General features: G+C 49.5%; 2 protein-coding genes across 12 annotated transcripts in view; both read left to right on the forward strand.

The window, feature by feature from the left end:
- The first annotated feature begins 28 nt into the window (after positions 1-28).
- Positions 29-10531, forward strand: TRMT12 (tRNA methyltransferase 12 homolog). 2 transcript variants are annotated; one of them, XM_037909389.2, is made up of 8 exons: positions 29-166; positions 1349-1433; positions 2192-2360; positions 3531-3729; positions 3811-3961; positions 4090-4199; positions 4683-4840; positions 6532-10531. In XM_037909389.2, the coding sequence occupies exons 1-8, from the start codon at positions 124-126 to the stop codon at positions 7012-7014; spliced, it is 1398 nt and encodes a 465-aa protein (XP_037765317.1). In that variant the 5' UTR covers positions 29-123; the 3' UTR covers positions 7015-10531. The 2 variants fall into 2 exon arrangements, with proteins under 2 accessions (XP_037765317.1, XP_043378181.1); XM_043522246.1 differs by lacking the exon at positions 29-166 and adding an exon at positions 184-303.
- SYTL4 (synaptotagmin like 4) overlaps positions 4731-23887 on the forward strand; it is a 36458-nt gene continuing 17301 nt past the window's right edge. The window contains exons 1-3 of one of the 10 annotated variants that reach the window (XM_043522237.1): positions 7098-7323; positions 17785-18039; positions 23588-23744. In XM_043522237.1, coding sequence (XP_043378172.1) covers positions 23635-23744 — 110 coding nt within the window. In that variant the 5' untranslated portion in view covers positions 7098-7323; positions 17785-18039; positions 23588-23634. Of the gene's footprint in view, positions 4841-7097; positions 7324-17299; positions 17385-17464; positions 18040-18527; positions 18616-18907; positions 23745-23887 lie in introns of those variants that run through there. The other 9 variants (XM_043522236.1, XM_043522238.1, XM_043522240.1 and 6 more) reach the window with 9 other exon arrangements.

Below are 23887 nucleotides of genomic sequence, written 5' to 3' on the forward strand. Positions count from 1 at the left end.
CCACTTCCGTTCCGCTCGAGCCCCGCCAAGGCTCCAGGGTGTTTCCGGACAGCGGGCAGAGTCTAGCGGCGCTGGCAAGAGCGAGCTCTGCCGCCGTAACCAGGCGACCGGTGCACAGAAAAGATGGCGGCTGCAGGCACCGAACAACAACAACGACTCCGTTCCGGTGGGAAACACTAACCCCGCCCCTGTAGTTCCGCGCACGTCTGTGCCTCGGAGTCTCCCTCGCGGGGCAGGGAGCCGCATCCAGCCAAGGGCCGGGGCAGCCAAGCAGTGAGGGGCCGGGGGGCGCGTGGCAGTGGGGTAAGGGGGCAGGAGGAAGGGGGCGCGTGGCCGTGGGGTACGAGGGTGCGCGGCAGGGGGCACCTGGCAGTGGGGCGCAGGGGCGGGAGGCAGGGGCTCGTGGCGGTGGGGAGGGTAGGAGGTTGTGCTGGGGCGGATGCGTAGGATGTTGTGCGGTGGTTGGAGCAGAGGGTTATGAATTCACTGTGATTTGTAAATAAATGGTGTCGCTGCTCCTGCTTAATCCTGCTGGCACTGCCACTCTCCGTGCCCTCGAGGGAGGCAGGAAATGCGCCTCTAGGGTTGCCACTTCTCCTGGGATTCTGCAGATTGTCCCACTTGTAACAGGGTGGCCAGTCGCTGGCCCGCGAAGCACTTCCAGGGCCATGAAGCATCCTCACGTTGCCCTTCAAGCACACTCACAGAGGTGGCAGCCTCACCGGCCACACATCCATCAAAGCCCAGTCCGGTTACCACATGGGCTGTGAAATCCAGATCAAGAGGTGCTGTAGTGCTAACAAGCAGCATTTCTCTCTGCCACCTCCCATTTTCCAAAGGGAGACTTCTGGGCATTTCTGGCATAGGTCATGTTAATAAAGCTGCGCCCACAGCACTGATTGGGTTGCTGGTGTGTGGTGCTCTCCTGCGACGCAGCTTTGAGGTGCACACCCAGAGCATGCAGTGCTATGCAGGGCTTTGATAATGGGGATATGGAGACTTCTGCCTCCATAAAGGTAAAAATCCAGCCCATGTCAATAGTAATCAAAAGTCACCATGATCTGATGGCTATTTGGTGGCCTGTGTGAAATGAGTTCGTTGCTCTTGATCTATCTCCTAGTATATAAGTGTCCACATCACACTCGGTCCTGTTATTGGCATCCTTAGCAGAGAGATCAGGACTATAGGTTGCAGCAGTTTGCATCTTCAGTGACTCTTCTGGGGAGAAGTTTTTGGGTGCTGAGAGACATTCAGTCTGCAGCTCTTTGGAATTGCCAAACATGGGTTTGAGTAGCTTTGCCTACTGCCAAGCCAGACAACTGGGTGGTGATGTTTTCTTCTCTTCTAGGTTCTGGCAAGATGGATGCAAAGAATTTGAATTCTGGTCCCATCTCTGTACTTATTACTGAGTCACAGTTTGCCCAGCGGTTCAGGTGCAGTATGGACATGCAGATGGAGGGAGAAAGCTGAAAGACATTGTTGTACCTGTATTGAGCTGAACACATGGTCATTAACATGGCAAAATAGAATAAAAAAAACTATCCTGTGGATCTGGGCTCACTTGAGTGGGAGCAGAACTCATAGTTCCAGACTAGTGCATCACTACTAGTAATAATCTGCTTATATCAACACACAGCCCCAGCTTCAGAGCATTAGGGGCTGCAGTGGAATTCTCACTTTCACAAATGATGGACCATTTGATTGATCTCAGCCCAATCCTTAATGGGCATTGATCCACTTCCCAAAACTAGCACATACTGTAAATTGGAATGATTGCTGGTACCCATTCATAGTCAGGCCAGGGTGATGAGGGCAGAAATGAGATACAGAGCTTGCACAGCTGGCACTTGCCTGTACTATGGTTGCTCAAGTCAGCAATGACATCTCAAAGCCTTTACAAAGGTGGGTGGATATCATCCCCATTTTACAGAGGGGACACTGAGGCACCGAGGGATGCAGTGACTTGCCGGAGGTCACTCAGTGAGTCGTTCACAGAGCTGGGAATAGATTCAGCTCTCCTGACACTAGACCATGCAGTTTGTTACTCCAGGAGATGGTGATTTAATCAGACCAGGATTGAACAATGTGTATAGAGCATTGCTCTGCTCAGGCTTACATGAGAGGGTTGCAGAAAACCTAGAGGGTATAATGTCAGATGAATAAATACCTGAATACATCCTTGGACTTGCAGGGGGTATTTGGAGAGAGAGAGGATTCTGGATGTCTGCCATCGTGTGCAAAAGCTCCTGGATGGCACAGTGGCATTGCCTGTGCTGGGAGAGAAACTCACTGCGCAGCACCTGCAGGAGCTGCGGGAGAGCCTGCCCCCTGACACGACATGCACACTGACATGCATCCAGGTCAGTAAAGCACTGGCTCCCACAGTAGAATCAGGGGTAGGATTTACCGTGCCAGGCTCTTGTGCCCCATATCCTGTCTCTGCGAATGGCTGCGTCCTCAGGGGTCATTGGCATGCCAACCCCTCCCATAATGCACCGTAGCCATTTGTACAATACATAACTTGAAGACAGTGAAATTCTTTCCTGTCCCCTTCTGCCATCAGCTTAAGGGGAATTTGACTGAAATTCCCTGGGACTATCTTAGCCTTGCCTGGCGCTGGCAGGGAGCTCTGGAGGGCATGGAGGCTAGGTAGAAGAGAAAGCAAGTTTCACTTTATAGTTTGATTCAGTTCCTATGTGTTTTATTTAGAGCCCAGTCCTGCCAGCTGCAGAGCGTGCTCCATTCCTGTGGAAATCAGTGAGAGATGAGGCTGTTCAGCAGCTTGCAGGAAGCTCCTGGAACCTCAGGATCAGGTCCCTTTTTCCTGTGAGGTTGGGAGCATGTGCTGGGATTGTCTGAGTTCAGCAATCCTGAGTTCTACTCCTCCCTAGCAGGGTTTGATTGAATTCCTAAGTCTCAATTGAGGGTCTCCTTGGCAGGGACCTCATGTGTCACTGATGGAGCAAAGACTTTCACTCTAGTGCTGTGGGAGATGGGATTGCAGGGAGCAGTAATATTCCATTTTAGCTGCTTTCCCGTGTCTGTTTGCACAGGGCTTACTAGGTGCTTCCCCCACAGCCGGCTGGGAAAACACCCAGCACCAAAAGGAATAAATTCCTGCGGCATTAAACAAGCAGACAAATCTCTCTGCTTTAAAAGGAGGAGATTGTGCCCTCGTTGCAGGGTCCCCAGGCCCATCACAGTCTCCAGGAGCTGCCAGTGCGATGGGTAACTCATTGCCTTTATTTAGAGAACAGTAACTGCTCCAGCCTGAGGGACTTTATCTGGAGATGGTGGATGTGGCCCATGGGTCCTGAAGCCCCTTCAGTCTGTTGTGGGTTAGTGCAGCCAGTATGGTGGAAGAATCGCACCCGGCAAGCTGGACTTTCCAGTCCCTGCGGGAGGTAAAGGGAAATGATCCAGCACAGCAGCTGTGGTAGGGAGATTCCTCCCACACATATCCTGTCACAGCGCAGGGAGGGAGAGAGCCTATCTCAGCATCAGTTTTTTCCTTTGTGTTTCTTTCCCAGAACCCCCTTCCCTCGAAGGCAGCACGAGTCCAGTCGCCCGCCCGGAAGCTGTGCAGGGAGCTGCAGCGTTTAGTGTCAGACTCTGGGGGCAGGTGGTCAGATGAGCTGGAGGACGATCTCCCTCGTTTCTGGCAGCGGCATGGAGACCTTGTCCTGCTGAGCAAGGATAGCTTCAGGGCTGCATTGTGGAAGGAACTGGGTAAGAGAGACCTGTGGCTCTGTCTTCCAAGATGCACTGAACCAGCCTCCTCTAATCCACCTGCTTGGGGCTCTCTTCCAGGACTGGAGCTCTGGGAAACAGTTGCTTCTGCTCTGGGTGCCCGACGCATAGCCAAACAAGGGCGAATATCACCAGATGGGGTACGATCCCCCACAGTGACCCTGTTGCTGGGGCAGGATGGCTGGGTGGAGCATGTGGACAATGGAATCAGGTAGAAGGGGGGGATGGGGTAGGGGCGGAAGAAGCAGGAAGGGGCTGTCGAGCCAAGATGCCCCTAGGAAGGGGTCACTGGCCAGCCCCATGTTGGTGGCTCTCACTGGCCCTATGGTGTTTTCCCAGATACACGTTCGATGTGACCAGGTGCATGTTCTCTCCTGGAAACATCACAGAGAAGTTGCGGGCGGCATCGCTGCCATGTGCCGGGGAAGTGCTAGTGGATCTCTATGCAGGTAACTGTCTCTGGGGCCATGGGAAAGGGCTGGCTTCCTCCTCTGAGTTTTGGGAATCATGCTCCTCTCTGTAATTCTGAGGAGTTTGCTGGGGCTCTGACCACAGAGCCTGTGGGCCGTGGATTACTGCTCCCCATCCTCCTGTCTGGAACCACCCCCGGCCCCAGATAACATAGGCTGCCCTGTTGATCACAAGAATTCAGTTCATCCCAATGTTCATTATTTGCTCAGCACTATCCATCCAGTGGCATCCTCCACCCCATGCTTGCTGTAGTATCTGTCCAGTAGCCAATGCTGTGTGCTTAACAGCAGCTTCAGCCCCTGGAACCTTCTCCCTCTCCCCCTACGCTCTGCCAACAGCCTCAATCCAGTCGTTCTCTGCTGCTGCGAATGAGGCCTTAACCCTGAGCCTGAGCATTTTTTCCCGCACTGTGGATGCCTCGGGACTGTGCTGCCAGCGATGCCTGTCTCCTGTGCCCTCAGGGATTGGCTATTTCACAGTGCCGTATCTGGTTCATGCCGGTGCTGCCTTTGTCCATGCCTGTGAGTGGAATCCCCATGCTGTGGAGGCCCTGAGAAAGAACCTTGAGCTGAATGGCGTGCAGGATCGGTGTCAAATCCACCAAGGGGATAACAGGCAGGTGAGCAGAGAACAACCCTTCTGCAGCTGAGGGGGCACAATGGAGTCTTAGGGAGGGGAATTCCAAGGGTACAGCCCATGCTGCTGAGACCCCCTAAGGGGGGTGATGTGCCTCTGAACTCTAAGCCGGCTCTAGATGTCAGAGGAATTCCTTTCCCAGGAAACTGCTCTTCTCCCCCCATCCTCTCCTCTTTCTGATGTGGCAGAGTTTCTTCCCCATGGTACAAGAGATGGGAGCAAAGGTCCAAAGAGTCTGTGTGGGAGAGGTGGGCTCTGTTATGTTTGCACACTGTAGGAGACAGGGACCTGGTGCACTGAGGTCTGGTCAGACTGACTCGATAGTTCTAGAGCTCAGAGACGAGAAGAACCTAATAGGTCTCATCTCCTGGAGGGCTTGGAGAGTGTTCCTGGGCGGTGTCCAGTGCCCCAAGCAATGGGGCTGCACATCCTTCCCTTAGGAAACTGTAGATCTGTCTTCCTGTCAGGACTCCTGTATGGTTAGCCAGCAGGCCCAGCTCATCCTATTGCTGTCAGAGACATCCCCATGTGCGTCCTAAATAACTCTCACATGTCAGACACTTGCCTCTGGTTATCAGACCCCGCTACATCCTTACTAGTTGTTCTGGCCACATCAGGCCCGACACTCAACTTCATTATTATTATTTATGTTACCTTAGTGCCTAGCAGCCCTAGCCAGGGACTGGGGCCCCCACGTGCTACTGCTGCACAAACACAGATGGTCCCTGAAACAAAGAGCCTTCAATCCATCTTGATGCCTTTCTCTGTCTGTCCGTAACACAATAACTTTTGAATGCTGCAGTCAAGCAGTTCAAATTTCAGGGAATATTCTCAGCCTCAATGTAATTGTCTGTAGATCAAAGAGCCATTTGATGGCAGCCAGTATCCTCAGCTCACCTCTGTGCAGCCTTTCAATACAGTTTAAAATGTGTCAGAATGACACAACAAAATGAGAATGGTGGGGAGAAGGAGGGCATGTGGGGGCGCTTAGCCCCCCGCATGGGAGACCTGGGAATGGGGGAGAAGGACGGCATGGGGGGTACCAAGTCCCTGGCATGGGGAGAATGGGAGACCCAGGAATAGGGGAGAAGGAGGGCCTGGGGGGCACAACGAGCCCCTGGCATGGGGAGAATGGGAGACTCAGGAATGGGGGAAAAGAAGGACCTGGGGGGCACACCGAGCCCCCGGACTTGGGGGAGGAGGTGGGGGTGGGTTGCAGGGAGTCCCTGAAATAGAGGGGAATGGGAAGGTGGCACACAGGGAGCTTGTAGAGGAAAATGGAGGGATGGAAGGAGCATGTGCAATGAGCTCAGCCTACAGAAGCAATGATGCTAGTTAATTCTCAGGTAGGACAGGGGCTGGAGGTGGCTCTGAGGAGATACAAGGGCAGTGGTGGAGCTTCATGGTTCTGGTGAAAACTTTATATATTACTCTCAACTCACAGTAAGAGCATGAGAGCAGTGCCCACTTTCACCCACCCCCTTCCTATGGTAGATGGCAAGAGACAGAGCTGTGGCAACCTTTATATACTGTTATATTCCCCTGAGGGAAAGAGAAACTTTCCATGGTCTGCAGTGCCTTGCTTGGTGTATTTTCCCCTCCCTGACATGGGGCCCTCTGTGGTGTATGTCCTTTCACCATGCCATCCTCCTCACCTCCCCGTGTCATTTCCAGCTAGAGCTGCAGGACGTGGCCAACAGGGTGAATCTGGGGCTGCTCCCCAGCTCAGAGGAGGGCTGGCCTATCGCCTGCCAGCTTTTGCGGAAGGGCACAGGGGGCATTCTCCACATCCACCAGAACGTGGAGTCCTTCCCAGCGAAGGCTCATTTGCACAGTGGCCACTTGGAGGAGCAGCAGCTGCAGCAATGTCCAGAGCAAGCTGTATCCAACAGGCAGGAGGACAGAATGGGCCAAAGGAACCGCAGGAGCCCAAAGGATGCTGACATCATGGATTCTGGGAGGGAGACCCAGGCAGCTGCCACCAGGGCCAAGTGGCAGAGGTGGGCAGAGACCACGGGAGCGCGAATCAGGGTTCTGCTTCAGCAGCTGCATGGGAAGCCTTGGAGGACAAACATTCTGCACATTGAGCCAGTGAAATCCTACGCACCCCATGTGTATCACATAGTCCTGGATCTGGAGTGCCGCCCCCTCTCTTAGTTCACAGGGGGAGAGTGGAGTGCACCCTTGAGATCCCCAGGAATGTCGCCCTCTCTGATAGCAAACACTCAGGGGAAACTCCGGGCCCAAGCCTGAGAAGTGCACAAAGCCTACACAGAGTTGAGTGCTCCCAGCTGGCACCCTGTGAACTGGTTCAGTCTGACATTGGTCTTTGCCTTTGTCTCCTGGAACCCCTCATCTCTCCAGACTGGCGTGTAACTGCTTGACCTGACCATCATGGTGCTCCCTGCAGCTGGTGCATTCCCTACTCTTTGTGATCTTCACTCTATTTCCATTTCCTGCAACCAGGTAAAACATTTGTTGTAAGTTTTATCTGCATGGGTCATGTCTTGCTGTTTTTCCCAGCGGGATGGCAGAGTTCTCCAGCACTCAGCTCCAAACTCTGTTCTCACCACTGATTCCAGCAAGAGACCTGGGCATATAAACTTAGCAGAATGTCTGAGTTCAGATTCACCAGTTGAGCCAGAGAGCATCTCAGTCCTGCACAGAGACTGCCACTGGTGCCAGGCTGTGGGCAAATTGTGGCTCTGTGACCACTAGGGCCTAGGCTGAGCCCTTTGTGATCTAATCAGAAAACGCTGAGTGCTTTGCTCGTGGTATTCATCTGTTGTGGACATGTGAAGAGCTCCAGGATGTAGTGCAGTCCCTGTGAGCTGACCTTGCTCCCTCCACTGCTGTCCTGGTCTATTCCTAATTACCGCACTACAGTCCTGATCTTGCAGTGAGCCCCCGTACAGGCAGATCCCCACTGATATAAGTGGGGCTCAGTGTGGAGCCAATTGTGGGATCGGGCCCTATGTACTTTATCACAACAGGTATGAACTTTCCTGTTTCTTAGCATCTAAGCGGGCATGTTCATGCTTTTGTTCCAAGCCTGGATCTGAAGTTGCTATGATGTTTGCCCACAAGTTTCAGGAAGCCCAGGCAAGCAGTTCTTCTGCTACTTCTTGGGATTTTTGGCCTGTCTCTGTTTAAAATAGTGAGAAATGAATGAATGTAGTGCTACTGAAAGGTGCCAAACTGAGATCCCTGGAGACCAGAGCCTCTCCCCACAGAACAGGTGTAGAGTCAGTGCAAGATTTCCCCACCCAGCAATTCTGCCTCACTCCTGCCCTGGATGGAACATAGGAACTGCCAAACTGGGTCACGCCAGTGGTGTATTGTAGTCTCCCATCTCTAACAGTGGCCAATGCAAGCTGCTGCGGAGGAGGGTGCAAGAAACCCTGCAGAAAGCAGTTATGAAATATCCTGCCCACAATAATAATTGCTTCCTAATCCCTGTATGTTAGAGGCTGGTTTGTGCCCTGAAGCAGGAGGTCTTAAATCCCTTCCAAATCTCTGCATTATTTGTAACCCTCACCATTCTAACTTGTGATGCCAATCCTTGCTGAGGTCAGTGAGATCTTGTGGCGGTGAGTTCCACAGATGAATTGTGTAATGTGTGGAAAAAGTATTTCCTTTTTATCAATTTTTAATTCACCACCTTTTGCTTTCATTTTGTGTCCCCTTGTTCTTCTACGGTGAGAGAGGGTGAAGAAAAGCTCCTGACCTGCCTTCTCAATACCATTCATTGCCACCTCCTCTCCAGTGATTAATGCTAGGAGGGTAGCTGCCCATTTAATCCTTGGCCTTGATATAGAAACTGCCAAATAGGAAGCTATTTGGGATGTTGGGCTTTTCAAAGGGGCCACGTGTTCACTAGGAACTGAACTGGAACCACCACATTGATTTCACATAACCTACTGCTCAGCAGCCATGCAGTGGCAATGACTTCTAGTTACTGCTGACCGAGACTGCAGTCAGGCCTGTGACTAAGAGGAGAAAGGCTCCGGATCTCTCTTCCAGTTGCTACTGACCTAGGCTGCAGTCAGGCCTGTGACTGAGAGGTGAAAGGCTCCGGATTAGGGCTGTTGATTAATTGCAGTTAACTCACACGATTAACGAAAAAAATTAATCGCGATTAAAAAAATCAATCACAATTAATCGCAGGTTTAGTCGCACTTAAACAATAGAATACCAATTGAAATTTATTAAATATTTTGGATGTTTTTCTACATTTTCATATATATTGTATTCTGTGTTGTAATTGGAATCAAAGTGTTTATTTTTGATTACAAATATTTGCACTGTAAAAATGATAAACAAAAGAAATAGTATTTTTCAATTCACCTTATACAAGTTCTGTAGTACAATCTCTTTGTCGTGAAAGTGCAATTTACAAGTGTAGATTTTTTTTTGTTACATAACTGCGCTCAAAAACAAAACAATGTAAAACTTCAGAGCCTACAAGTCCACTCAGTCCTACTTCTTGTTCAGCCAATCTCTCAGACAAACAAGTTTGTTTACATTTACAGGAGATAATGCTGCCCTCTTCTTATTTACAGTGTCACCAGAAAGTGAGAACAGGTGTTCGCATGGCACTTTTGTAGCTGGTATTGCAAGGTATTTATGTGCCAGATATACTAAACATTTGTTTGCCCCTTCGTGCTTCAGCCACCATTCCAGAAGACGTGTCCGTGCTGATGATGCTTGTTAAAAAAAAATAATGCGTTAATTAAATTTGTGCTGAACTCCTTGGGGGAGAATTGTATGTCCCCTGCCATATATTTCATGTTATAGCAGTCTCGGATGATGACCCAGCACATGTTCATTTTAAAAACACTTTCACTGCAGATTTTACAAAAGCAAAAAAGGTACCAATGTGAGATTTCTAAACATAGCTACAGCACTCAACCCAAGGTTTAAGAATCTGAAGTGCCTTCCAAAATCTGAGAGGAATGGGGGTATGGAGCATGCTTTCAGAAGTCTTAAAAGAGCAACACTCCGATGCAGAAACTACAGAACCCAAACCACCAAAAAAGAAACCAACCTTCTGCTGGTGACATCTGATTCAGATAATGAAAATGGACATGTATTGGGTCTGCTCTGCTTTGGATCGTTATTGAGCAGAACCCATCATCAGCATGGAAGCATGTCCCCGGGAATGGTGGTTGAAGCATGAAGGGACATTTGAATCTTATTTACATGCCAGATGTGCTAATCTTCTGACACCGGCTACAACAGTGCCATGGGAACTCCTGTTCTCACTTTCAGGTGACATTGTAAACAAGAAGGGGGCAGCATTATCTCCTGCAAATGTAACCAAACTTGTGTGTCTGAGCGAGTGGTTGAATAAGAAGTATGACTGAGTGGCTTTTTCCTTTCCCGATTCATCTGAGTTACCTGCCCAAATCAAAGATGGTCGCTGTGTGCGCTGAGCCCTGGCAAAGGGGGAGAGTGGCAGCAAGAATCAGCTACCTTAGCTGCTCCAGGTCAGCTCTGTGTTTTCCTCCAAATGTCATTTGCTGTTCCTTTGTGGAGTTCTTATGCTTGAAGGGGCTGCTCCCTCTACACCTTGGGATCTTGTTGGCTAGGCACATAGTTTTGGGAAGGCAAGCTGATGGGGGAGCCCAATGGTGTCACAAGCCGGTGTGTCACCATGGGAGGTAGACAGTCAGGAATGGGAAACAAATTACGGCCATGCCCTTGAGAGACAGCTGCTGCCCTTCTTTGTTAGGTAGTTTCTAGTTGGTACCCACAGAAAATGCATGGAATTGAGAGATCACATGTTACTCCTCATTCTCATCTGCTCCTCTTCCCTTGCCCCAGTACTTATTTGTGACTGGCAATATACCAAGATCACAGGTACTCTGTGTAGAGGTTGGCCCTTGCGCAGGAAACAGAGCAGTTGGTTGGTGTATTTGGCTTTGAATTCTGATTGCAGACCCGAAGCTGTACTGCACACCTTCATGTCCCTGGTCACGAGAACCATGCCATCCAAATGGCAGAGCCTTTCATTTCAAGTAGATGCAGGCAAACAAAGGAAATTATGAAACATGTCCCTGATACGCAACTTATTCAATAACACAAGTTTCTCCCACAGTGAACAATCAATGAACAACCCCAGCTGGACGGGGAAGTGGTTGAAACGTGTACAACTGCAGGAACTATTTGGAGCTTAGAGCATTACATTCACATGGGCCAAATAATCCAGCCCAACAGGTCACACCCGGCAGCTAGATGCCTTCTTGCCTGTCTGTGAGTTGCTGCCCTGGAGATAGCCTAATAGCTGCTGCAGTCTCCTCCTCTGTGTGTACCCATGCTGCGCCGTGATCTGGGTTGCCCAGGTGTTACATACACACCCACCCACCAACCACTGCCAGCCTCCAAAGCTTTTCACTGTCCTCTTTGAAATGTGGCAATCTCTCTCTCTAAAAATAACTGGAGTAGTTATTCATGCTTTGTGAGTGAGGGGCTGATAGCACTGACTACAACCAATTCCGTTAGGTAGGACAGATGGGTGTGACGCCTGCTGCACAGTGCACCTGAATTCTGGCCTCAGAGCATCGCTATAACCACAGTCTTGGGCACCAAATAGTTCTGCTAACAAAGCTTGATCCTGAGATGCAGCAGTGCATGTATCAGTAAACTGCTGCCAGTGCAAATTCAATTCTGGCCTACAGCACTTTGGGCTATTTCTGTCTTGGGAATGCACCTTGTCCTTCTGTTATTCCTGTCTTAGGTCCTCACAGATCTCCCCAGTCCTGCTGTACTGTCCCTGTAACTCCAGCTCATGTCCCATTCACACTACCCTTACTTGACGTTCTTGTCAACTGCTGGAAATGGCCCACCTTGATTATCGCTACAAAAGGTTTCCCCCCTCCCTCCCCCCGCTTTCCTGCTGGTAATAGCTCACCTTACCTGATCCCTCTCCTTACAGTGTGTATGGTAACACCCATTGTTTCATGTTCTCTATGTATATAAATCTCCCCACTGTATTTTCCACTGAATGCATCCGATGAAGTGAGCTGTAGCTCACAAAAGCTTATGCTCAGATAAATTTGTTAGTCTCTAAGGTGCCACAAGTACTCCTTTTCTTTTTGCGAATACAGACTAACATGGCTGCTACTCTGAAAACTACCCTTACTGTGTATCTGTGCTGGGGTGACCCTACAGCCCTGAGATCTGGTTGAGGAAGAAAGAGAGTGTGTGGAAAGAAGTCTCTCGTTGTGCTTTTAATTCTGGCTTGTTCCAGATACAGCATTGCCTTTATGTGCTTCCCTCTGCCTCTGATCTCTATTCCCTGAAGGACAATAGCAGAGAGGCTGAGAACTCCCAAGAGGGTGGTTTTATGTGCACACCTAGGGCTCTCCTTTATAACACAGAGATAGAGCGGAGTGTAAATGATGGTGACTCATGTATATTCTATGAGCCACCTCCCCACAGCACAGGATGTCACTGAATCTAGAGCAGTGCCTTTAGAGTAGCAATTGGATTCATTTTAGGGAGCTCTGGGGAGCAGCAGAGGGGGCCAGTCAGGGTGAGGGAAGGAATTTACCCAGGTGATGCTGGCATGGTTTTTGAGGGTTCAGTCAAGAAGTTCTGCATGTTCCTGTTGTTTCCCTCTGCAGAGGGAGAGCTTTGCAAACTAATCAGACCCCACCCAGATTAATTTCTACTGTAGCAGTTTCTGTGTGTGTGCTCTCTGGGCGGAGCTGGCTTCCCCATCTCTCATGCTGCAGGAGCCTTCATGCAAATAAACCACAAGCTCTACTATAGCAAAACACACTTGGGTGACCAGGGCAAAGCACAGAGTGACCTAAGCCAAACCTTTGGGTCTAACTGCCCCCACACTTTGCGGGGAAGGAGACTGGACCTGAACAGGATCTGTAACTGAGTTTCACACCAGGTCCCTGTTTCTGTAATGGGCTGAACCAACATCCTGGACTCAAACAACCCCAACTATTGAGAATTCCAAAAGCCAGAAATGTATTGTGCTGCTCAGGCCCTTTTCCAGTGCAAAACAACCTCCAAATCTAGCATGCAGGGCCCTTCTAGAAACCAATCCTGGGAATCCAAGATAAAGCACTTATGGGGCATATTTGAGTAGTTCAGAGAAAGGGGAAGGGGCCCAGTCAGCTCTGCATGTTCAGGAAATGCTGGTGACCGATGCAGATGTGTTCAGACAGGAGGGGATGGAGTCTCCTTGCCCTTTTCATTCCCACGCTTTAAGGGCAGCCTCTGAAGAGCCTTCCCATGAGCTTCTGAGCACTGGGAAGCAACACAAACAATTGGGATTTTATTCTCCTCCTAAATAAAAAAAAGGAGTGGTTGGTTCTTCTAAGACTGTCTGCTGTGGTGCTATAGCCTGAATTACTTTAGCCAGTAGCGTGGCCTGTAATCACAGCAAGCAAGATTAGTAACCACCACCTGTCAAAACTATATCAAGGAGTTGTATTATATCCTTAACATATGTCACCTGTTATAATCAAAGCCTCAGCTTGTTTTATATCCTGTGCTCAAAATGAGTCCGTGTGGCTAAGGCATCGTGACACGCCTGCAAAAGGACATGCCACTCAGAAGAGTTTGAAAGAGAAGAACAAATCCCATGTGCCCTTGGGTTGAAAAGCAACCTGCAAATGCAGATGATCGAAGAGGTGTTTAACTTGGCTACAGTATAAGAGGCAAAAGACATTCTTAAATGCTTTGATGAGGCATTCAGTGGGCTGAGGTACATTAAGGACATAATACAACTCCTGGATATAGATCTTGGCATGCTGCCAAAAATACACTTACCCCAGAATGACCAATGGGCATGGATAAAGTAAAACCTGAAATTGACTGGAGGGTAAAATTGGATCTTATTGAGCAAATACAGATGCCAGCTGACTGCGTTAACAGTGTGGTCACTGGAATCATAACAAACAAGGATTTGTATAGTTCCCTGCCCTTCGTACTGGGTGGAAGTATAAGGAAGTCTTAATGTGAGCAGTGGCTTAATATCATGTTTTGTGTTTCTTCCCTACATCCTAGGGACTGATTCCATTAAGGTTTGTCTTCTGTTTCTTTTCCCCTTGTGTTGCTTGGTGTTTTGATCTTTATTTACTGGCTGTGATCATTTTGTTGTTAAATTTTACTAGTAAAAGAAGCAGCAGCAGAATTCATTAGCAATGTGGGGCAGTGGCTGAGAGCCAGTTTCATCTCTGCACATCTCACTTGCACGCACCATGTAAAAATCACAGAATCTGCCAGCCAAGAGCTAACCTGCAAACTGATTGCTAATTCATTTGCACATGCAACTATTATCTGGCTCACACAGGGTTGCTCCTCTGAGCTGAACCAAATCCAGGAGTTCTGTCCCTTCCCTCCCATAGATGTTAGGGTCAGAAGGGATCAGTAGGATCATCTAGTCTGACCTCCTGTACAGAGAATTTCACCCAGTAATTCTTCCATCTGGCTAAATAACTTGTGGTGCAAGTAGAACAGAGAATCTACCACATCCTTTGGGTAAACTGTTCCAGTGGCTAATTATCCTCTGTGTTAAAAATATCTGCCTTGTTTCTAGACTGAATATTTCTAACATCAATATTCAGCGATTAGATCTTGTTATGCCTTTGTCTGCTACATTAAAGAGCCATCTAGTATTGTCTGTCTTCTTCCTTTGTGAGTAATTCTAAGACTATGAGCAAGTAACCTCTCAACCTTCTCTTTGATAAACCAAATAAAATGAGCTTCTTAAGTGTCTCATTGAAAGGATGGTTTTCCAGACCATGAATTGTTCTTGTAGCTCTTTCTAGACCTTTTCAAATGTTTCAACATCCTTTTCAAAGGGTGGTGATCAGACTTGAATACAGTATCATCTCCCTACTCCTACTTGATAATCCCCCAGTCAAGGATTGCATTAGTCCTTTTACCCATAACATCACTTGGGGAGCTTCTGTTCTCTGCCATGATCCCTAAGTCCTTTAGTGTTCCCCTTTCACACCGACTGCACATTTACAAGCACTAGCCAAGGGGCTGCAGAGCAGAATTCAGGTGTGTGAGATTGCAGGGGGCACTGGTTTGTGCATGCAGACGCTTGTGTATGTAGGTGTCAACACAGGACTCTCTGGGCTGCTGCATGTCAGAAGTAAGATGTGCCAGCAGAGCTGTGTGTAGGCCCAGGCCTGCAACTGCAGTGATGCTGTGAGAGCAGGATTCAAGTGCATTGTCAGAGGCATGCAGCTTGCATGGTCACCCACCTATACTGTGTACTGTAACTGGCTGTAGTGACTGCTAGCAGCCACCGACTGCATGAGCACTGAAAAGTTGCCTATGATTTTTCAAAGAGAGAGAGAGTGAAACGTTTCAGAGAAGACAGTGCAAAGCTTGAGGGCTGGGCGGTGATGTTGCGACTCGCGTGTTATGTGGAGGTGGCACAGAGAGAAACGAGGCCAGTGTGGGATTGATTAGTGCAGCCATTGTGCTGACTCTCAGGCAGCAGTCCCCAGATAAAGGAGCAGGCAGCTACCTACAGGGTGTGACCTGTTAGGCTGCAGTGGTTCAGCCCATGTAGATTTAATGCTCCGAATACTAGAAATGTCTCCTCGGTTAAACTTCTGCTTGTTTCAGCCACTTACTGTGTCTTGTTTAGGTTGCACCCTGGCTGTGCACTAACCTGAACTTCCTTTACGGACTAAACTGCATGTCCTTTCCTAAAAGGAAAAGTCCTAAATTTTCAAGATAGGACATTAGTAAATGTATTGGGTCAGCATACTACCTTTTCACCTCCCAGGGTTAGAATTCACTATGCAGATCACCCATGCATTGAGTTTGATGTTCTCCGACTAGGATGGTGGAAGCATTTGCTCACTTCACAACATGGAAAAATGTATCACTGCTAGCAGTATTGGCTTGTGTTTGTTACATTGGATTACCCAACTGTGGCTCGAGGTGGGAGCACGCCGCAGGTCAGGATTAAGATGGTTTGAGAGAGCTGTGGGCGGGCCCCAGTACTAGATTAACAGTGTAACTGGAGATCAGCAGCGAGGTGCATTGGCAATGCTGTGTGTGTGTGTGTGTCAGAACTGACACCTGGCTGGCCTGATTTATGTCTGACTCCAGACAAGTCCTGCTTGTCAAGCTCCTTCAACATCACAAAGCCCTATAGCTCATCAGAGCCAACCTCATGCAAGGCTGTTCAGGCAGCTGCATCACAGCAGGGTGGGTGTTCAGGGGAACAGATGTGAGAGGGAAGTTCTGCTATGTCACCTTAGCAAACATTTACTGAGCAGCCATGTTAGGGCCTGCTCCGGAGAAGTGCTGGGTACCTCCAAACCCCAGCAGATGCAGGTGCTCAGCACCTCTCAGGATTGGGTCCTCAGCACAGTCATTTTCATTACTGCTAGGATGAGGGAACATCCCAACAGGGACTCAACATTCAAGTCTTTCTCAGTGTGACTGAGTTAGTTTCAGGTTGCGTAGTGTGTTAATGTGGCAGCTCTTCACCTCTGGAGACTGGGGTCCAGCTCTGGCTCAGGTCAGACCATGAAGAAAAATTAGTTACATAGTTCCTTGCATGTGCGTAGAAACATTTGTGCTTAGAAACATTGCAGAAATCACCACACACAACCCTGGGCAGTGCCAGACTGGGGTCTATGTTGTCCAGTGCCTATCACCAACACTGGCCTCACCAGCTTCTTCAGGGCAAGGTGCAAGAAGCCCCAGAGTGGACAATTCTGGAATAGCCTTCCCAGAGGGGAAGTTTCTCACCAACAAACTGAGTTAATTGTTGGTTTATGTCTTCAGTTATATCCCTTAACTTATTTAATCCTTTCATCTAATTGGATACTCTCCTTTTCCACATCCATATCTAGTCCTTTTTTAGCCCTGCTAAGCTCTTTACTATCTTGTAGCAGTGAGTTCCACAGATTATTATGCATCATGTAAAAATGTATTTCCTTTCATCAGTTTTAAATTTGCTGCTTTTCAATTTCATTGACTGCCCCCTTGTTCTTGCATTAGGGGGGTATAGGGCACCTGAATGGTCACCTCTTCATGTAAAGCCATGCCAAGTTGATGTCTGATGCCAAGCGATGTCACCCCTGAAACTCTCAGGGGATGCTGCATCGTCATGGCCGGATGCACTGGCTGAGTTGGAGGTGGGACTGGAACAGCAGGTGTTGGCTCAGGAGGATGGGGGGGCTGGAACAGGGCAGGCGCTGGCCCAGGATGGGGGGCCGTTACTAGGGCGGGGGGGGGGAGGCTGGAACAAGGCAGGTATTGGCTCAGGAGGGGGGTTACTAGGGCTGGGAGGATGGAACAGGGCAGGCGGTGGCTCAGGATGGGGAGGCCCCTGGGAGGGGCGGTGTCCTGTCCCCCTCCCCCATGCTAGGGGCCCCGTGCGCTCCCCGGTTCCTCCCCGGCTGGGCACGGTCCCTTTCAGGGCGGGAGCAGGTGCGAGGGGGCGCGGCCCCTTTAAGGAGCCGGCCCCGCCCACTCGCGGCGAAAGTTTCAGCCTGGTGCAGCCGCGGGGCCGGGAGACGCTACAGGTATCGCTCCGGGCTCCGCCCAGCCCCCTTCCCTGCGGCTGCTGGGAGTGGGCGGTGCCGGGAGCAGCTGCGGATCGGGGCGGGGTCTACAGGCAGGTCCTTGCGGGCGGGCCTGGGGCCGGGGCTACGGGACGGTGAAGCCCGAGGAGCCGCGCTGCCGGGCAGGGGGCGGCCTGGACACTCCTGTCTCGGGCCCCAGCACCCGGTCCTGGCGCTGCCCGGCCCTGGGGGGCAGCGGGGACACGTGGGTGCCGGCAGGTCCCTGTGCCGGAGCGGCGGCATCCCCCAGCCCGGGGCGCGGACGGCGTGATCGGGGAATTGCTGGAGCGCTGGTGTTCAGGGGCTGCGGGAAAGGGGCTGCTGCTTTGGCCGTGGCCTGACTCTCTCCTTGCCTTGCCAGGGGCTTTCCAGGGCTGAGCGATCCCTGACCTTGCGGCGGAGCCCGGACGTCGCCGAGTTGTGTGTTGTTTGGGGTGCTGGCCCCCGGCCAGCTCGCTGGGACGGGCTGCTGGTTGTGATCCCGACTTCCTGGCATTCCTGGAGAGGTTTGTCTTTCGGATAGCAGAGCCTGGCGTATTACAGACGTGTTTCCTATCCAGCGGCACAGCTTGGACAGCCCAGGCAGAGTGTAGATGCCAGTTCTGGAGCGTGTGGGGTAAGCAAGCTCTGGGGTTGCTGTGCGGTGGTGGGTAGATTGGGGGTGTGCCGCATAGTAGTACATGGTTGGTGTTTGTCATGTGGCGGGCATGAGGGGTTTGGTGTCTGGGTCAGGCTGATGCTGTGGCAGTTCACTGCTTAAGCTGGGCAGGAATCTGCTCCTACTCCTGAGCCTTCAGTCTCCAGCTCTCAGGTCAGTGAGGAGGAGAGAGGAAGGATTGCAGCTTGTGTTGGGTGGGGAGGGAGAGTTTGTTTCCAGATCTGCTCAAGAGCCTTCTAGTGCCTTGCACAGCAGTCCTAGGCTTCCTGCTACAGGAAAGGACCAGGACTCTGATAACTCAGTTTCCTGCTTCATCTGGGTGGTGGGAGGATGCAGTCGTTTTCTTCGGTGAGGCGCACATGCTGTTCCTGTCATGAAGGAAGGGGACTTATAAATACCTATTATATTATACCTAGGTAGCGGCTGTATTTCTCTTATACGCTTGGACGTTGCTTGGTGTTCATGTGGAATAATAGCTATGGGACTGTTGTGTTGAAACCTTCTCCGCTTGTTAGATCCTGCTAACCTTCATCTGTGAGTCACATTCCTAATTAATGACAGGTTTCAGAGTAACAGCCGTGTTAGTCTGTATTCACAATAAGAAAAGGAGTACTTGTGGCACCTTAGAGACTAACTAATTTATTTGAGCATAAGCTTTCGTGAGCTACAGCTCACTTCATCGGATGCATCCGATGAAGTGAGCTGTAGCTCACGAAAGCTTATGCTCAAATAAATTGGTTAGTCTCTAAGGTGCCACAAGTACTCCTTTTCTTATTCCTAATTAAAGCCTTTATCCATTTGCAAATACTTTCTCTTCCATTTACAGAGGTGCTCCTGTGTGCGTGGAGCACTGGAGACAGGCCAGTTCCAGACTATGTAAGAAAATGCAATGTGGATTTGTTAACATGTACAGTTGAGAGAGAGAGTGGTTGGTGTAACCTGTGTGGCCAGAAGGTCTAAATTAGAGAAGGCGGTGGTAGCTTCAGTTCACACCCTGCAGTTGCTTTCTGTGCTAACTCCTTTATTCTGACCTTTGGCATGGCAGCTTTAATTTGGGGGCCCAATCCAGAGATAGTGGGGATGGGGGGCGAAGGTGGAGGGATGGAACCGCTTCCATGTGAGGAGAGAGTAAGAAGACTGGGACAACTAAGCAGGGATGTGAGAGATCTATAAAATTATGACTGGGGTGGAGAAAGTAAATAAGGAAGTGTTATTTATCCCTTCACATCACCCATGGACCAGGTGTCACCCAATGATATTAATAGGCAGCAGGTTTAAAACAAAAGGAAGTACTGTGGAAGTCAACCTGTGGAACTCATTGCCAGGGGATGTTGTGAAGGCCAAAAGTATAACTGGGTTCAAAAATGAAAGGTCCATCAATGGCTATTAGCCAAGATGGTCGGGGCACAACCCAATGCTCTGGGTGGCCCTAAACCTCTGATTGCTAGAAGCTGGGACTGGATGATGGGATGGATCACTTGATAAATTGCCTTATTTTGTTCATTCCCTCTGAAGCATCTGGCATTGGCTGCTGTTGGAAGACAGGATGGTGGGCTACATGGCCATACTGGGTCAGAGCAATGGTCTATTCTTATGTTCTTAGGGATATGGGTGACATGTTGGGAAATGAGACTTTAGAGTCCAGCTAGTGTAACGCAGAGTGGGTTAGCAGAAGGTGTAATCTAATGAGGTATGCACTCACTCTGTATTAACTAGAGTTGGTCCAGAGCTTATGCACTTCTTAGATACAGGTAGGTGATAGCTAGGTCAGGAAGGGTTCTTGCAGGGTGCCTGTTGGCAGCCTTTCCTATGCAGTTACACATACAGGAAAGCCAGACAGTCCCAGACCTTGAGGAAGTCAGGCACTGCTAAATACTTGGTTAGCTTCCTCCTGGGTTGGAAGGAAGCCAGCCTGTAGCCTTAGGGCTATTTCTCTACAAGAGAATAAAAAGCAGTGGCCCTCCGAGTCTGGATTGGGATCGCAGGGCTCTTGGCTCTTTGGAGGTGGAAGTGAGTGGGTACTTACGGGTCTGAGTCTTGCTCTGGCACTGTCCTGGAGGGTGCAGTGTTCCTAAGGAAGGATTGGCTCCCTTGTCTTCAGCCCCTCCCCACTTCACTAAAGGAGCAAAGCCTTGGGGGGGAGTTGGAAGTGCAGTGATCAGAGAAAACATGGCGAGGTGAGGCTCCCTTGGGAGGCCAGTTCACTCTGTCAGAAACAAGAGCTTACTCAACCTGTTCAGCTTCATTCTTTCTCTTCATGGTCACTTGGGTGCAAGAGGACATTGCACAGGGAGAAGCAAAGTGGAGCTGATCTCTTTGCATGTAGTTCCTGGGCTAATATTTCTTGCATCTGCGAACAGCCTCCACTGTCCTGGGTCCTTCCCCTAGACTGAGTGTGGACACTCCATCTTCAAGTGGTAACCCTTCCCTGCTCTAACCCCTGGGTTGTGGAGGCCCGCACAATGAGTGCACTGGAGTGGCTGCTTTCAGGTGTTACCTACAGGAACGAAAGCCCCTTCCAGAGTGGCTGCACTAAAGAGATAGCTTGTCGAACTTCTCAGAAGAAATGTCTCAACATTCATCTGTCTGGATGCATGATTGAGAACTTAAAAGTTAGTCTGAGAAAAGACCTGACCAGTCCCTCTAAGTATTGAGTCCAAAATGGATACTCCTGAATGCAGAACTAAAAGGGAAGATGCTTGTCCCTCTGCAGACCAGCCTTACGATGCCTAAGCATTCATTTGGCTGGCAATTTAGAAAAGCCAATTCTAAACAAACAGAATCTTAGCAAATTCCATTCTTCTCTCAGCCCGATTGGTGCTCCAACTACCTTAGAAGCTGCTCACTGTTGATTTTCTTCTTCAGGCCTAGAACTCTAGATACCCATCTAAACAGATCCTATTTGTGAGGAAAAGTGCTACAGTGAAGTTAAAAGGGGAGAGAATAAATGAGGGCATCACCAAAGCCTACTGATGGTGGAATAGTTGAGGATATTGTCTCTTCCAGATGTTCACCCAGTCCTAGTGAGCCCTTCTTCCCCAGAACATTATGCTACAGAAAATGTGGAAGTGGCCAATACAGATGTGATTCTAGAGAGGTCTCAAATCTGCATCCTGCTTCTTAGCTAAAATCCCTGCAGCTGATAAAGACTCAGTGGAATGTGTCAGGAGCATGGAGCTCCAGGAATGGGGAGAGCTAGGAATGGAAAGCTATTTCTATGGCTAAGAGTCTGAGGAAGATATTCTGGGTAGGGCTTGATAATGGTGACTGAGTAGGAAGTGAATTGGCATAGATAAGCATGTTAACTGGGTGCTGGCAGAGAGACTTGTCATTACTTTGTTTGCTCCTGGATGGTCTTTCTAAGTGCCGGTTACTGTGGTATCCAGACAAGACTTGTAACCAGCTTACAGCAAGTCATGAAGTAAGAAATGCATCTCACTCCTTGACATGGGGCTGAGGAACTGTTTCAGACAGGATCTGAATAAAGTACTGGAAGTGATTTCAATCAGCCTACTAATATTCCCCATTGCTTTTGTTCTTACTGCTACTCTTTTTTCCATTTCTTTGGAATCCAGATTCTACCTTCTTGCATGTTTGTAGAACAAGGCCATTTAAAGGAACATGGGCAGTTTAAAATTCATATGTTACCTTTCTTAGCAACCTAAATAAAGGACATCTTGGGTTATTAAAAATCTAATGTTAACGGTTTTTCATGTCATTCTGCTTGAACAATGATCAGCTGATCAGTTTCATTTTCCAGTTCTTACATGGATTAGCACAGTACTATAAAACAGAGGGTGATGCTTTTTAAACATTCCAGGTGGTATTTCTAGTCATCTCAGAATCTTGTGAAAATACTTTTTTTATGAAGAAACAAAGCATTGGGGCCAAATCCCTTGGCCTTTTGTCTTTAACACTTCACCCATCACAATGGGAATGGTGTGCCTTTTTTAAGAACACAAAATCTTGCTTAAATAGACTGATAATGGGACTAAGGAACCAGCAAAGATGAGTTGCTTAGTAGAGGTGGCCCTTTAACTAACGGTCGAACAAAACCTGGAACCTAAGTACCCTAAAGAGGCGGTTTACAAGATGAGGTTATTTATGCAGAGTTGATCTTTGGTGCAGGTTTTTTCTCTATATAAACAAGTTTTAGAAGTTTGTCACACTGGGTACAGTAAATTCCAATAGTGCAACTTATTTTTGCTTAGTGTCTTCAGTTTGAAAATAGCACAGGGGTTAATATATTGCTCTGTCTTGATCTGTGCTCTCTTGAGTTCATTCATAGGCAAATACTAAGGACCGGGTTGGCTTTCTTTTGTATTTTAAAAAAAAAAAAACCCCGAACACATTTGAGCTAGAACTCAATGAGACTCTCGACCTCCTTCTGGGAATCCTGGCCTCCTGCTCCTAGGGAATCCCTGATTCCCACTGTTCTGGGAAGTAACAGCACATCTGTAGCCATAACAATGGAGTGTGATGTCATCTAGAAGACAGGATGGTCATTCAGGGGCAGCATCGCGGGAGTGTGAACTTCCTGCTGGCGGTAGGGGAAAATGCATCCCTGGAGAAAGCCGCAGTCCAGACTAGGAAATGAACCTGCAAGGCTCTGGGTGAACAAGGCAGGGGCAGTGCTGCTTTTGATAGCAGCGTATGCTTGCCGTTCTGTGCTTCAGAGCCCCGAGGAGCCTGTTCCTGAGATGGGGGAGGGACGCTTGGCGCTCTTTTTGTGGTGTGCCTGACCCCGATAGGCTGAGCTGGGACAGGAAGTGACTTAGATATGGGCCAAGCTCTATAGAAATACTACAAGCAGCTGCTCATGGCAGCTTACTGATGGGCCTAATCTTTTTGCTCTCCTCTCTTCTGGGCTCTGAGGGGAGCCTCGTAGGCCAGATCCTATACCCTGTGCTTCCAAGGTTCTTGCAGTAGCCCTGCTTCCTTGGGGTTGGGGAGGTCTGCGGCTCAGAAGGCCATTGCTGTACTTGGACACTTGGGCCTGTGTCAGCAGGGGAGGCACAGCGCTGTAACTCGGAACTCCAGTCCATCCTTTTGTTCTCTTCACCACCACCTCTTTCCAGGCTGGGTCTGTCTGCAAGTGCTGGATGCAGGCAGGAAACTCCAAGCGTGTTGGTGGAATGACTCAGCCACTGGATGTTCCCATGGAGGCTCATTAAGGCCACATGCAGGCCAGGGAGCCAAGAGCTTCCAAACATTGAACTCTCTCTAAACAGGGTGTGTAATGAGGGCAGCAGAGGCAGCATGCTCTTAAGCCGGGCGCAGGGATGAAGCTGATCATGCTTTAGTGACTAATGCAGGGACTCCCCACAGCCTTGCTGTGAGGTGGGACCAACAAAGTACAGTGAGGCACAGAGTAGATACAGGGGCAATTGATGGCCACCTGGAGAATCAATGAGTTATTGCTTCATGCAAATGCACAGGGGCTTAGAAGAACCCAGGAGCGTTGCACTTGACTGTACTAACTTGCTAACTTGCCTCCGGCTCTGAGGAATCCAGCTGCTTTCAGGAAAGAGCAGGCAATTCCTGTGATAAACCATGTCGGAGGCTGTGGACCTGTCTTTCCTGTCGGAGGCGGAGAGGGATATGATCCTGCAAGTCCTGCAGCGAGATGAAGAGCTCCGCAAGGCTGAGGAGAGAAGGGTCAGGTGAGAGCCTTGGTGGGGGAGAGATTTTTTTCCTTCAAAGTCTTCCACTGCAATCTGCTTCCTTGATGGCCGGTAGGGTTTTGCCTGTAAATGGCAGGGTGGGGATGGACATGGGTCTTGTAGTTAGCTGCCTTGCTGGAATT

The sequence above is a fragment of the Chelonia mydas genome, chromosome 9, assembly GCF_015237465.2.
Source record: "Chelonia mydas isolate rCheMyd1 chromosome 9, rCheMyd1.pri.v2, whole genome shotgun sequence".
Lineage (NCBI taxonomy): Eukaryota > Metazoa > Chordata > Testudines > Cheloniidae > Chelonia > Chelonia mydas.

Coding starts and splice junctions, on each gene's coding strand:
- TRMT12 (XM_037909389.2), top strand. CDS start 124: ATGGCGGCTGCAGGCACCGAACAACAACAACGACTCCGTTCCG. Junction 167..1,348: donor ACAACAACGACTCCGTTCCG/GTGGGAAACACT, acceptor CTTCTCTTCTAG/GTTCTGGCAAGATGGATGCA. Junction 1,434..2,191: donor CAGTTTGCCCAGCGGTTCAG/GTGCAGTATGGA, acceptor TTGGACTTGCAG/GGGGTATTTGGAGAGAGAGA.